The following is a 13,626-nucleotide window of genomic DNA, read 5'->3' as shown; positions in this document are numbered from 1 at the left end:
ACCATTTAAGTTCAAGAACAGAGGTACCCCTGTATGTTTAATAACTTCATAGTTGCAAAATTGCATTCAATAAATATAATTTTTTGCATGCAAAAATATAAAACAAATCTATAGTAAATAACGATGTGCACATAGCAATATTAACCCCTTAAGGTCAAAGACAATTTTCATTTTTGCGCTTTTGCTTTTTCTATTTTATGTTTAAAAGTCCATAGCGCTTGCATTTTTTCACCTAGAGACGTATATGAGCCCTTATTTTTTGCGAAACCAATTGTACTTTGCAATGACAGGCATTATTTTTCCATAAAATATGCTGGGAAACTGGAAAAAAATCATTTGCGCTGTCAAATTGAAAAAAAAAAAGGAATTTGTTTTGATTTCGGAGAGTTTTGCATTTACGCCGTTCGCCCTATGGTAAAACCGATTTGTTATACATGTTCCTCAAGTCGTTACGATTACAACATATGTAACATGTATAACTTTTTTATTATCTGATGGTTTGTAAAAAATTCAAACCATTGTTAACAAATATATGTTCCTTAAAATCGCTCTATTCCCAGGCTTATAGTGCTTTTATCCTTTGGTCTATGGGGCTTTTTTGCGCCATGATGTGTTCTTTCTATCGGTACCTTGATTGCGCATATTACATTTGATTGCTTTTTATTACATTTGATGCGACCAAAAATGTGCAATTTTGCACTTTGGAATTTTTTTGCGCTAACGCCGTTTACCATGCGAGATCAGGAATGAGATTAATTAATAGTTTGGGCGATTACGTGCGTGGCGATACCAATCTATTGCCGAGAAGAGATTAGGGTCATTGCGACGCTGAGGCCCGGCACGGGCAGAAGAACGGATCTCCCCCGTGATCGCATCGCGGGTGGGAGATCCGTCCCACTAGACACCAGGGACATGAAGTTTAAAGCCCTTCAATGCAGCTGTCAGGTTTGACAGCTGCATTGAAGTGCTTAATCAGCAGGCTCGGTAACGGGACCCGCGCCGGCTAATAGAGGCGCTCCCCAGCTGCACATATCAGCCGGGAGCGGCGCTGTTCAGAGCGGTGTCTCGGCGGGACCCCGCTCTGAACACCCCCCGCGGTGCAGAAAATCGATTTAAAACCAGGATTCCCTAATTTCCGATACTTTAGGTTACGCAATAGCACAGCTTAAAATATAGTATATTGTGGAAACCATAACTGGTGGCAAGATGAGCACCTGCCATGTTGTTTGTGCTCCACCCACCTGCCCCCCTAATCGCACCTGTTTGCCCCACCACCATCACAACTGGCAGCTCACTTGGCTCTTCTGTTTACCTCCTTTATTCAAGTATGCGAAGGCCTTGGGCTGCCAAAACATAAGAAACGCACGTATCATATTGGAAAAATGTATTGTTTTTTATTATTTTTTTTTCTAATATATAATTTAAAAAAAATCAACAACCAGATTTTTCATTTAAGCTGTTCACTGTGCGGGAACAATATTGTTTTAATAGATTAGACAATTCCGCAGGGCACCATAGGTAATATGTTTATTTTTTAAATATTTTTATTTGTATAATGGAAAAGGGGGTATTAAATCTTTATTGGGGCATTTTTATTAGTTTTTTTTTTTTTTTTTAAGGCTTTTTAAAGTGGCTTACCCCCACCTGCCAGTACTGTATGGGGCTCCCGATCAGTCAGTGATAGGTCTTTGTCCTGTCACTGACTACCTTAAACACTGTGATCGCTGTACATCACTGACAGGCAGATGCAGGACCGCGGCTACCTGTTGTTATGCCCGGGTCTGGGGACAGTGATGTGTGCAGGGCCAATCGCATTAAAATGGCCCTGCACCAGAAGCGAAATTAGGGGGAGGGGCAGGAGGAGTGGTCGCTCCCGGGCCCACTGAAGTCTCAGACAGTTAATGCTGTCTGCAAAAGCTATTGCTTTATGAATATATATGACGCACATATATATCAGTGAATACATTTTTCACTGAAGGAGTGTAGCGGAACTCTGTTTATTAGATAAATAGATAGATAGACTTCCACAACGGAGTACACTCTGTGAGGGTTGAATTCGGGTGCCAGCGGCTCAAGACCGAATCCACGTCTACCCACTATATAAACCAAGAAATCTGCTGCACAACCTTTAAGTGTTTTATTCCATATCAAGCAGAAAATACATCACATATCAACACTATCATAATTTTAAGTGAAAATAAAACAATGTGTAAACAGGGGCAAAAAAGACAGCCATATTTATGGTTGTCGTTTTATACTTTGTGTGCACTGCCGGCCAACTGGTATCCACTCTTTAATTTCAAGTCTGCACTTACCTCTGCCAAACAGGATTACTTCACGTCTCTCAGGCCATGTTTACTCACGGTCTTTTTTTATCAAAATAACTGTCTTTGTTTTCAATCTTCAATGACTTCCATTGAAGTCTAAGGAAACAACGATCTACAATAACTGCCATCGTTAATGTTCTGGACATTTTTAGGCTGCCGGTATTTAGCGAACAACAGACGTTATTTTAGGTTTTTCTCACACAGATTTTTTTTTTTTGTATTCCTCTCATCATCTTTTTAGCAAAATTCAATGGACCTTTAACCCCTTACAATCAGTAATACGTATATTTATGTTCCTACTGCACATACCCCGTGTGCGGGACTGATGCAGTGACAGTGATCCCGCACACATCAGTGTGTTTGGGGCCAGAGGTAATGAGAGGCAGCTGTGATCCCGCAGCGATCTATAGCGATCGCGGTGTTTAAGGTACTCAGTGACAAAACAAGCTTTTGTCACTGAGTGCTCGGGATCCCCGCAGCTCACACAGATTTTTTTCAGCAGAAAGCAGCAGCTCAGAGCTGGGGGAAGTAGGCTGAATAGTTAATAACAAGTATGGAATGAATTGTTAGTATCACCATGGGCAGCAACCTATGAAAAGTTATATTAGAGCAGAATACGCCTCTAACATATATAACACAATAGTTGATACTATATACCGCAGCTGCATTCTAACAGGTAAATTACATATGTTGTATCACAATTCATGAAGTGGTTAATGGCAAATTCTTCATTGGTTTGGTTGGACTTTTTCCAACGTGTGATATAGCAACAGCATTTGCAAGCTGCTGAACTACAGAGGAAAGCACCTTATATTTTGGGAGTATCCAATAGTGTAGATTGGGTTTCTGGGTTGCAGGGTGCAAGAATATTTTGAAGAGAACAAGCCCTCCTGAAGGTGATTTTTGGGTGGCCTTTAGGTGTGGGTCCTGTTGAAGAATTTTCACTGGGTTTGACGCACATATATACTCACACAGAGGTACAATTAACATATATACAAATACACCACTGGCATACACACATTTAGGGTATATTCACACGGACGGGCTCGCAGCGAGATTCTCGCTGCGAGCCCGGCAGGTCCTGGCAGTTCCCATACACTACATACTTTCTGCGGTCTAAACCACTGCAGCGAGTATGTAATTATACCGCCCTTAACCCCTTCTGCTCCCCCGCTGTGTATATACTTTACCTGTCTTTGCTGCACGGGTCCGGCGTCCTGCTCTCCCGCCCGGCCAATCAGTGTGTTGCCCAGCCGCAGCCACTGATTGGCCGGGCGGGAGAGCAGGACGCCGGACCCGTGCAGCGAGGACAAGTAAAGTATATACACAGCGGGGGAGCAGAAGGGGTTAAGGGCGGTATAATTACATACTCGCTGCGGTCGTTTAGACCGCAGCAAGTATGTAGTGTATGGGAACTGCCAGGACCTGCCGGGCGCGCAGCGAGAATCTCGCTGCGAGCCCGCCCGTGTGAATATACCCTTACACTGGGATGTGATGACACTAGTGCAGATGTATACACCGTGAATAGACCATATACAGGGAAATCATCTCCCAAGTGGAATAAGAACCAGAAATATTATCTGCAGCATTTTCTTTTAGTGGTGGGTTCTTTTATTAGAGCCCAGTATTAATACAAACTGCTGCAGAACATCTTTGGGAGAAAACATGTCAATCACTTGAGACACTTCTGACATACACAAACACACACATATACACCAGTGTTCCAGACACTATATATAGCCTCGAATGCACACACTGAGATATACATATATAGCCACAGAGAAATATATACATATATACAAAGATACACATATATACACACTGACATATAAATATATACACAGATACATATACACACACACACACACACACACACATATATATATATATATACAGGGGCGTAACTACCACTATAGCAGCCATAGCGGCTGCTATGGGGCCTGCCGCATCAGGGGGCCCCATGGCCTGCTCCTGCAATACACTGGGCCCCCTGAGCCGTCATCATTTGCAGCACCGGGTGGCCCTGCTGATCTCCTGGGTTTTGCAAATGTCCCTTTTAACTGCCAGCACTCCTGACCAAAGCTAGCAGTTATGTAGTTATGACTTCACTTGACCGTTTAGTGGTCAGTTGGGGGGGGGGGGGGGCAATCAAAAGTTTGCTATGGGGCCCAGCCATTTCTAGTTACGCCCCTGTGTGTGTGTGTATATATATATATATATATATATATATATATATACACACACACACACACACACACTAACATATACATTTATACACAGATACATATATACACACACTGACACACATACACAACACTTACAGCTCCCAGGCTTCCCCCTCCTCCTCTTTTAGTTGGACTGATCTTTACACAGAAGTATTGAGGACCTTTGGGTCATGTGATAAGGTCCTTCATCCCTCTCCTTTGGTGTGTGAAGGACCTGGCAGGTCATGCTCCTCTGTTCCTCTCCTTCTGATGTGCAGCCCACTCACTCTGCACTACATGCAATCCTCACAAGACCTCCATCTGTGCGCTCCTTGTTCCTCACACAACTGCCTGCATGATTTTTTCCGAGCTTCCTCCATATTCTGGAACTCACTACCCTGACACATCTGGCTTTTGCCCACAATCACAACTTTTAAAAGCAACATGAAAATCCATCTCTTCAGAATAGGTTACAACCTACAGTAACCCTGCAGTCAACTCACCGCAGTGTGACCAGCTGCTCCCCGCATTCACCCTGTAGATAGTAAGCCGTCGCAAACAGGGTCTTCTCGCCCAATGTAACAGTATGTAATTTACTTTACTCATGTCTTTTTCTTGACTTTATGTTCTTTGTTTGTATGTTAATGCCTTATCATATGTAGAATGCTCTGGAATTTAGGGCACTTTAAAAATAATAATTTCTATAAATCACTTTAGCACATTATTCTTGAGTTTAGTACAAAATGATTACATGCTTTTGGCACTCTAATGAATCACTGAGATTCTACCTAACATAGGAGAGCAAGATGGAAACATGCAAGGAGAGGGCCCAGAATAAAGGGGGGTACCAGGTAATCACAATATACATTATACATAGATAGAACAACTTGCTTTCAGATCATTTTATCTTTTTGTTTTACTCCCAGACAACCCATTTAAAGGGGTAGTTCAGCAAAAAAAAAAAAAAATCATTCCATTCAACTGGTGTCAGAAGGGCCAGAGATTTGTAATTTACTTCTACTAAACAATCTCAAGTATTCCATTACTAATCAGCTGCTGTATGTTCTGCAAGAAGTGGTATTCTTTACAGTTTGGCGAGCAGGAAAGGTTTTCTATGGAGATTTGCTACTGCTCTCGATGGTTCCTGCCATGGACAGAAGCGTCACCAGGAAGCACTGTGTCAAAGGAGAAAGAATACACCACTTCCTGCAGGACATACAGCAGCTGATAGGCACTGGAAGACTTGACATTTTTTAATAGAAGTACATTACAAATTTTTGTCACTTTAAAGCACCAGTGGATCTGAAAGATTTTTTTTTTTTTTTTTTATGAATAAGCCCTTTAAGTCAAGATTAAAACTTCTAAGCTCATGTTAAATGAGTCTGAAGTGCATAGACTTTTGAGTATTTTGTTCCTTTTACATTACTAACTATGAAAACTATTTCTGTTTCCTGAAGGCAGGACAAGCTAAAGGTTCACATGCGGAAGCATACAGGAGAGAAGCCTTATCTTTGCCAGCAATGTGGTGCAGCTTTTGCTCATAACTACGATCTGAAAAATCACACTCGAGTACACACAGGGCTCCGTCCTTACCAATGCCAGGCATGCCACAAAACCTTTGTGCGTTCTGACCATCTCCACAGACACCTAAAGAAGGATGGCTGCAATGGGATCCCCTCTCGCAGAGGGCGTAAACCTCGGATTCGAGAAGGGATTGTTCCACTTCCTCCGCCTCCAGGGAATGGCAATGGTCCAGGAGAAATTCAGGCTGGTTGTCCTAGTGTGGGGGCTGGAAGCACTTCCTAAAGAAAACCAAAACAAACTAGATATTTCTCTAAATCTATATAAATATATATAAATATATAATTATATCAAAGTATATTTTGGGTTGCCTAATTATCACTATCCTCATGGGAGGGGTGGGACTTGAGAGTGTATACTCAGCACAGGGGACCAGAAGGGGAACTGTGTTCTCCTGGGATTGTGGGAGGTGGGGAATGCTTGGAATGAATGTATGGAAGGTAATGATTAAAGCAAAAAGGATTAAGATTTATCCAGGCAGGTTGCACTATTTATTATATACCTGCTGTAAATGGCAGCTACACTGAAATCAGACTTATCTCTATTCTGAGCTAACTTTGAATTATACTTTTGTATAGCAATGCAATTTTATTTTTACGTGCTTCGTGTGACTGGCATTTCAGAACACTAGTCAGTGTTATGGTGATTCTGGCATTTTATAGTGTTTATATTTAAAATATAATATAATAATAATTCCTTTAAAAACTAGGTTGTACAGCCTCTAACTGTACAGTATTCATTTTTATCCCAGGTGACACTGTTACCTACAGGAGCTTTAAAGTTTTGTCTCGATAAACTTAATGTCCACAATTTGACAATCAAACCATGACAGGTATAGCTGTTTTTTAAATAGCCAGGTATGCTTTCAGGGTTGTACTCTGTGTTGGTTAGGGCATTTGGCCTAGCTACAACTCTTAAAGTGACTCTGTACCCACAGTCTGCCCCCCCCCCCTCAAACTGCATGTACCTTCAGATAGCTGCTTTAAATCCAAGATCTGTCCTGGGGTCCATTTGGCAGGTGATGCAGCTATTGTCCTAAAAACAACTTTTAAACTTACAATCCTGTGTCAAATTGGCGTTGGCCGTTTAGAGTACCTGTGCCCTAAGCCTGCACCACTTCTCCGTCCCTCTTCACTATTAGGAACGCCCCTGGTCAGGATTTTGCCTAATCATCACTTGTGCCTTAACAATCCAGCATATGTGCAGTGTTCAGACTAGTGATAAATAGGAGAAATCATGCCTGCGGCATTCCTAATGATGGGGAGGATGAGGAGGAGGGACAGAGAGGCGGTGCAAGGCTTGGGCACACACACTCTAGGCTAGGCCAATTTGACACAGGGCTGCAAGTTTAAAAGTAGTTTTTAGGACTACAACTGATGGTACAAGTGTTGGGGGGGAGGGCAGATTGTGGGTACAGAGTCGCTTTAAAAACATTTCAGATTTGCCTTGTTGCTAAAAAGATACTGTGAACCCCCCCATCCCCCATCCGCCTACCAAGCCGGAGGCACCGCTGGTTAGATGTCATTAGAACATACCTTTTGTGCTTTCTTTCCATTTAAAAAAATGTATTTGGGCCATGAATAGTTGAATAGTGTTAGGGAGGTGGGGCCTAGGATTCCCTGGGCCCTGAAACTAAACCGCCTCACTGTGCTGTCTGTCCCTTTGCATAATCAACAAGTGCACTGTGCATACAACAAAGATAAGCGTAGCAGTTATAAGGCTCAGGGAACCACAGGCCCTACCTTCTTGACAATATTCACAGGCTACATAAAGCAATTATTTTATGAAGATAAAAAAAAAATTGTATTTTTTTAATGCTTTTATTGACGTCTATTCAGCAGTGACAACAGCTCAGTAGGCAGTCAGCCTAATAATATTATTCTTATATATTTGTTGTTTTTTTTTCTTTTTTTGGGGTCAGATGTTTACTATGTCATTTCTACTGCCTAAATATAGATAAATATTTATAATTGCAAATGCAAAATTTACACTAATTCTCCTTAAGGGTACGTTCACACGCACAGGATCCACAGCAGATTTGATGTTGCACGTTTGATGCTGTGTTCGTTTATTTATATCAAATCCGCACCATCAAATCCGCTGTGATGTGTGGAGCTACGCTTAACCTTATTATTCTTATTATGTTTGTGTAGTCTGTCTATATACCCACATGTTTCTCTGGTGACCAAATAGAGTTGTAATTATATTAGCTTCTGCAAAATTTAGGGTCTCCAGTTTTTTCACACAGTCTGACAGTTTTTAAAATGATTCATAAAATTATTCTTGCTTTAATATTATATAGACTATAACGGTCATATCCAAATGAAATGCTAGCCATACTATAAAATATAGCCATTATAATAAGTCTTCTCTGGTTGAAAGCACTTTAGGTTAGTAGAAGGTTAGTTAGGTCACACTGTTAGTGTATATTCACAAGTAGCGTATCTGCTTCAGAGTTCAGCTATTTATTTATATTGATTTACACAGCATCAAATCCACAGCATTTAAGGTGCATGTGAATATACACTTACATTATATTTGCACAAAGAGCATCTTAATAGTATCCTTTAGCTGTTATTAAAATGTAATGTAATTAAATATGATGGTCTTGTTATTAGTGTCCTTCTAATATCTGAATTGTGAATTCATTTTACTTCTGCACTAAGTTAGCAGTTTTGGACGACTAAATTCTAAATAATATTTATGTGCACTATTTGATGGTAACATTTGCATTGCTGTAAAATTATATTTTGGATTATTGAACAGTTAAGTTTGAACAGATTTATAGTAGCAATTTCATTCATTATGTCATTTGGTTTATAGAACCATTTCTGTTTTTACTTTTTTAATGCTATGGCTATTGAATTTAAATTTACAGTTCCTGAAAGAGCGAACTACCCGCGCAGCTAATAAATTATTGAACAAATAAGAGTAAGATAATTTTTTTTAATCCATTTTAAAAAGTAAAAATCGTGTGAAAACAGTTCTGTAGATGTAATGTAAACTTTCTGGTGAATTTAAAGTAAATCTGTCAGATGCATTTTACGTTTTAAACTGCTGACACTGTTAGATACTTGTTAAGTCAAGGAGACATATGGTATATAATATATATATATATATATATATATATATATATATATATATATATATATAATATATATATTTCTCGCTTGACAGATGTTGGAGAGGCTTTCCAAAGCTCATGATCTTCTGAGGACTTCCTGTTCCTCCCCTCCCATAACTTACTCTGCTTAGATTTCAGCTTGCAGCTGTCAATCAAGCAGGATCCGGTATGGAAGGGGTAGTTAGAAGCTATTCTATTTTGCAGCAGATTAGAAGATTGGGAAAGGCTTATCTGTAGCCTTTAAAAAATGTTAGTTTTGCAGGCTCTAAAGCATCTGATTTCACCTTTTAGCATGTGGGCATATTCTCACTGTTTTAACCCATTTTGGCCATATTTCGATTTATTTTTTGACATTATGAATGATTCTTGATTTAAATCTTAATTTTCTTTTGCTAAATAAACAGAACATTTTTCTACTTGCAGTCATCCTTAAGGCTGTATTAGACGGCATTTCAGAGCAAGCAAGCGCTTATCTGTCAGGTCAGCTGTCACTTGCTGCTTGTTCCCCGCTCGCTGTCTGTGCTATTACACGCACAGACATCAAGCAAGGGGGCCGCGGAGAGCAGGGGGAGAGGCTGCCTAGACGATCTATAAAACGTCCAGGTGGCCCATAGTATAGAACGACAATCTGCTACCGCCGCTCCTATTGCACGGTGTGGTGCCCAGGAGACCATTACTATTGCTATCTGGATTTTAGGTCATGCCTTAAATGTCAGCTGACCAATGACACGAAACAGTTATCAGCTGTAACAGCTGATAATCAGCCAAGTATGGCCGATAATGACTTTGTGTAATAGGTATTATTTTAATAGTGTACGAGGCAGTAACAGTGCTCCCTCTGTGTTTCCATATCAGCAGTTATGCCCAATGGATAAAAGGAAACGTATTCCAGCAGTCCAATATAATCCGGTATTTATTGTGTTAATTCCATAAAATTGTTACATACTAAAAACGTAGAAAAATGTTAGACGCATTTCGGCCCACTCTGAGCCTTGATCACAGCATATACTTATGCCCAATATTTGCCTCCAAATAGTAGTCAGACTGCTTAATGCCCCCCCCCCCGTAAATTGTATTCCCCATGTAGGCAGTCCTTCTTGTAGTCAATCCCCTCATAGGTAAGCCCCACCCCCCGGTAGGTAAAACCCAGCTGCGCAGCTGTGTCTGTACAGTAACACAAATATTCTAACTGTTTCTGAGCTCTCAGCATTTTAATGCTGCAGCCAGATGTTAGCTGAGTGGGAAAATATGAAACTCTATACCTAAATGACGTTTTGGTGTTTATTGTTTTTAATGGCATTTTCTGTTTTGTTTTTTCCGTTTCCCAGCAGGCTGAGCTTTTGGCATCTTTTTTCCCCCCAAAGATTGTAGTACTTTTCCCTCGTAGACTTCTATAGGGGGGAAAAAATGGCAGGTATATATAAATATTGCCATTTTATCTGCAGTTTTTTCCAATTTACACTAAAAATGAGAAAAAACCCGAAAAACCCCACCACCAAAACACTGGAAAAACTGCTGGCATTTTTTGTGCTTTTTTTTTCAATTGCAATTACATACAAAATTACTAAATATTTGGATGTAGCCTTAGATTTAGCACTGGGGGGAAAAAGAGATCTTGGCTTAACGTGTTCTTTTTTTTTTTTTATTCCCATCAATTTAACAACTGGCTAACTATTGCTGTACAACCCAAACTATTGCTATATATTTCAAACTAGCCAATGGAATCAAAGAATCCAGTCCCTGCTTTGCATTTTTGATACAGCACTGTCAGCTTGTTTCCTCAGAATATTTGTTAATGTCACCAAAGTGCTTGGATAAAAAAAAATAAATAAATCATTGTTTAGTTTCAGATTGGTCGATGTATCCTGTTATTTGATATATAGGTATATGAAGAGTCCAAAGTGTATAGGAGTATTTGTCACCTCACAAGTGATGGTATTTTGTGCACATGCAAGCTGCAGATACAGGGATATATGTTCCTCATGCTGTTAAAGGGGTATTCCACTCAGGTAAAATATATGTTTAATTATCCTGCATATGGAGATTAACAATTCATTCAATACATGCCATCACTTTTTCAGTCCTCTTCCCCCAGTTCTGAGCCTGCTGCTTACTGCTGAAGACACAGAAAACTGTGTCTGAGCTGTTCTCTCCATCCCCCCCTCCTCCCACCTCCCTTGCGAGATGGCTCAGGTAAACAGTGTCCCTGGTCGGTTGTTTTTGTGTGGTGTAGTAAAGTTAATCTATGGTCAAGTTACTTGTGACCTTACTGTCATTAACCCTTCCGACCTCACAGATTGCAGAAACAGTCAGCCAGGGACACTGTTTACATGAGCATTATTAGAAGGGAGGGGTAAGGAGTGGGAGACTGAGAGAACAGCTCACTGTTTTCTGTGTCTAAAGCAGAAAGCAGCAGGCTCAGAACTAGGGAAAGGAGAAAGAAAAGGTAATTACATGTACAGAATGAATTGTTAAGAGTGGAATACCCCTTTAAAGCTAACCTGTCACCAAGACAATGCTATCTAATCTATTGCCATCATGTTATAGAGCAGAAAGGATTGAGGAGAATGATATATACATTTTTGGGTAAAGATTCAATATAACTTGAAGCTTTTTAATAGAAATCACTGATCATTCTGTGGAGTTTAAAGAAAAGTGTTACTCAGTGGACTGGACCTTTTAGCATTAAAACATCAGATATTTAATCAATAAATTGCAAGTAATAATGAATCATTTTCCATATAGATATATATCAATCATCTCAGCTCCTTCTGCTCCATAACATAATAGCTTAGGTAGCATTTTCAAGCTAAAAGACTCTCTTTAAGTACAATTATAGTGCAAGCAATTGTACCATTATCATCACTAGGGTTTGTACTAAACACTCAGTACATATAATGCAAGAATAAGATTGTATGAGTGTGTAAGAGAATCTAGAGATATGTAACAAAGCACTTGGTACTACTATTTAGAGCTGAAGATAAAAGAAGCACCTTACAAATCCCTGTAATGTTTACATGTTCTGGGGAGATGTGAATGTCGTCATGGGTAATATATGAGGATAGTGCTAACTAGGCTCTTACTAACCCCTGAACCCTCACAGCTGATTGCACTTGTAAAGGAAGCTTGAAATTTAGACAGGAATATACTGTATGTTTGTATTTTTTAACATTATTTTGGTGTGTTCTTTGAGGACAATGTGAAGCACTGTACACTGCAATGATCCACTTTCTAGATAAACAGCATTGTAATTTCAGGATACACATGAACTGTAACATCCCTCTGGTAAAGTTACATCTACTCTTCAGAATGGCGCTACACACAGTCTTAAGCATGACAGCTCCAAGTTCAACTACAGTTGTAGTTTATGAAAGTACATTAAAGAGAAGTCAACAGCAGGTTAGAAGGCTAACCTTCTGTTATGTTTCTTTAGCTCACAGAACACTGGGAATAAAGGAAATTTTCCTACCTTCATCCTTAGCCCTGTTTTTGCTAAATCTTAAAGGAGAAGTCCGGTGAAATCACCAATATACACTTATTACAGGAAATGCATATAAAGTGCTTTTTTCCCAGCGCTTACTACTGCATCAAGGCTTCACTTCCTGGATAAAATGGTGATGTCACGACCCGACTCCCAGAGCTGTGCGGGCTGTGGCTGCCGGAGAGGATGATGGCAGGGGACACTGAGGGACACAGGGCACTGGACGGACACTGAGCATCCCTCTGCCATCATCCTCCCCAGCAGCCACAGCCCACACAACTATGGGAGTCGGGTTATGACATCACTATGTTATCCAGGAAGTAAAGCTTTGATGCAGTAGTAAGTGCAGGGATAAAAGCCTTTTATATGCATTTCCTGTAATAACTGTATATTGGGGATTTGTATAGCAGTTTGCAACATAAAGTTTTGATGACAGATTCCCTTTAAGCTGCCACTACATGCGACTTTTAGATTTTTGTATGATTTTCCTATATTTACCAACATATTACTGGAAATCTTGATACTGTTGCTATGGAAGCTGAAATTGGAGGTGTCATCTTAGGCTTCCTTCACATGACCATATTGTGTCTGCAAAAAACAACACTTGCAATGTATCAGTATTACACCCACATGACTGACCCACAAATATAAACAGCATATAGATGATCATCCTTATGCCATCTCTATTTTTCTTGGATCCATTGACTCTTATAGGCACCATATGCGAATATGAACAGTTAATAGTGCAGGTTCCCCCCCCCCCCCCCATGTGTGCATGGGGACATAGAAATGGTTGGGTCCTATACTATCCACAATTGCAAAAAGTATACAGATCTAAAACTATGGTCTGTTCATGTTCCTAGAGACATGTCTCGCATTTCCATTGGTTGGATTTTTAGTGTTGGACAC

At 40.1% G+C, this 13,626-nt stretch overlaps 1 protein-coding gene across 6 annotated transcripts in view; it reads left to right on the top strand.

The window, feature by feature from the left end:
- ZBTB7A (zinc finger and BTB domain containing 7A) overlaps positions 1-12,831 on the top strand; it is a 33,351-nt gene extending 20,520 nt beyond the window's left edge. For all 6 annotated transcript variants that reach the window (XM_069962607.1, XM_069962612.1, XM_069962609.1 and 3 more), the window contains exon 3: positions 5,989-12,831. In XM_069962607.1, coding sequence (XP_069818708.1) covers positions 5,989-6,337 — 349 coding nt within the window. In that variant the 3' untranslated portion in view covers positions 6,338-12,831. The remainder of the gene's footprint in view (positions 1-5,988) is intronic.
- Positions 12,832-13,626: the final 795 nt, after the last annotated feature.

Source organism: Dendropsophus ebraccatus, chromosome 3 (genome assembly GCF_027789765.1).
Source record: "Dendropsophus ebraccatus isolate aDenEbr1 chromosome 3, aDenEbr1.pat, whole genome shotgun sequence".
Classification (NCBI taxonomy): domain Eukaryota; kingdom Metazoa; phylum Chordata; class Amphibia; order Anura; family Hylidae; genus Dendropsophus; species Dendropsophus ebraccatus.
This window is presented reverse-complemented; position numbering and strand designations above follow the sequence as displayed.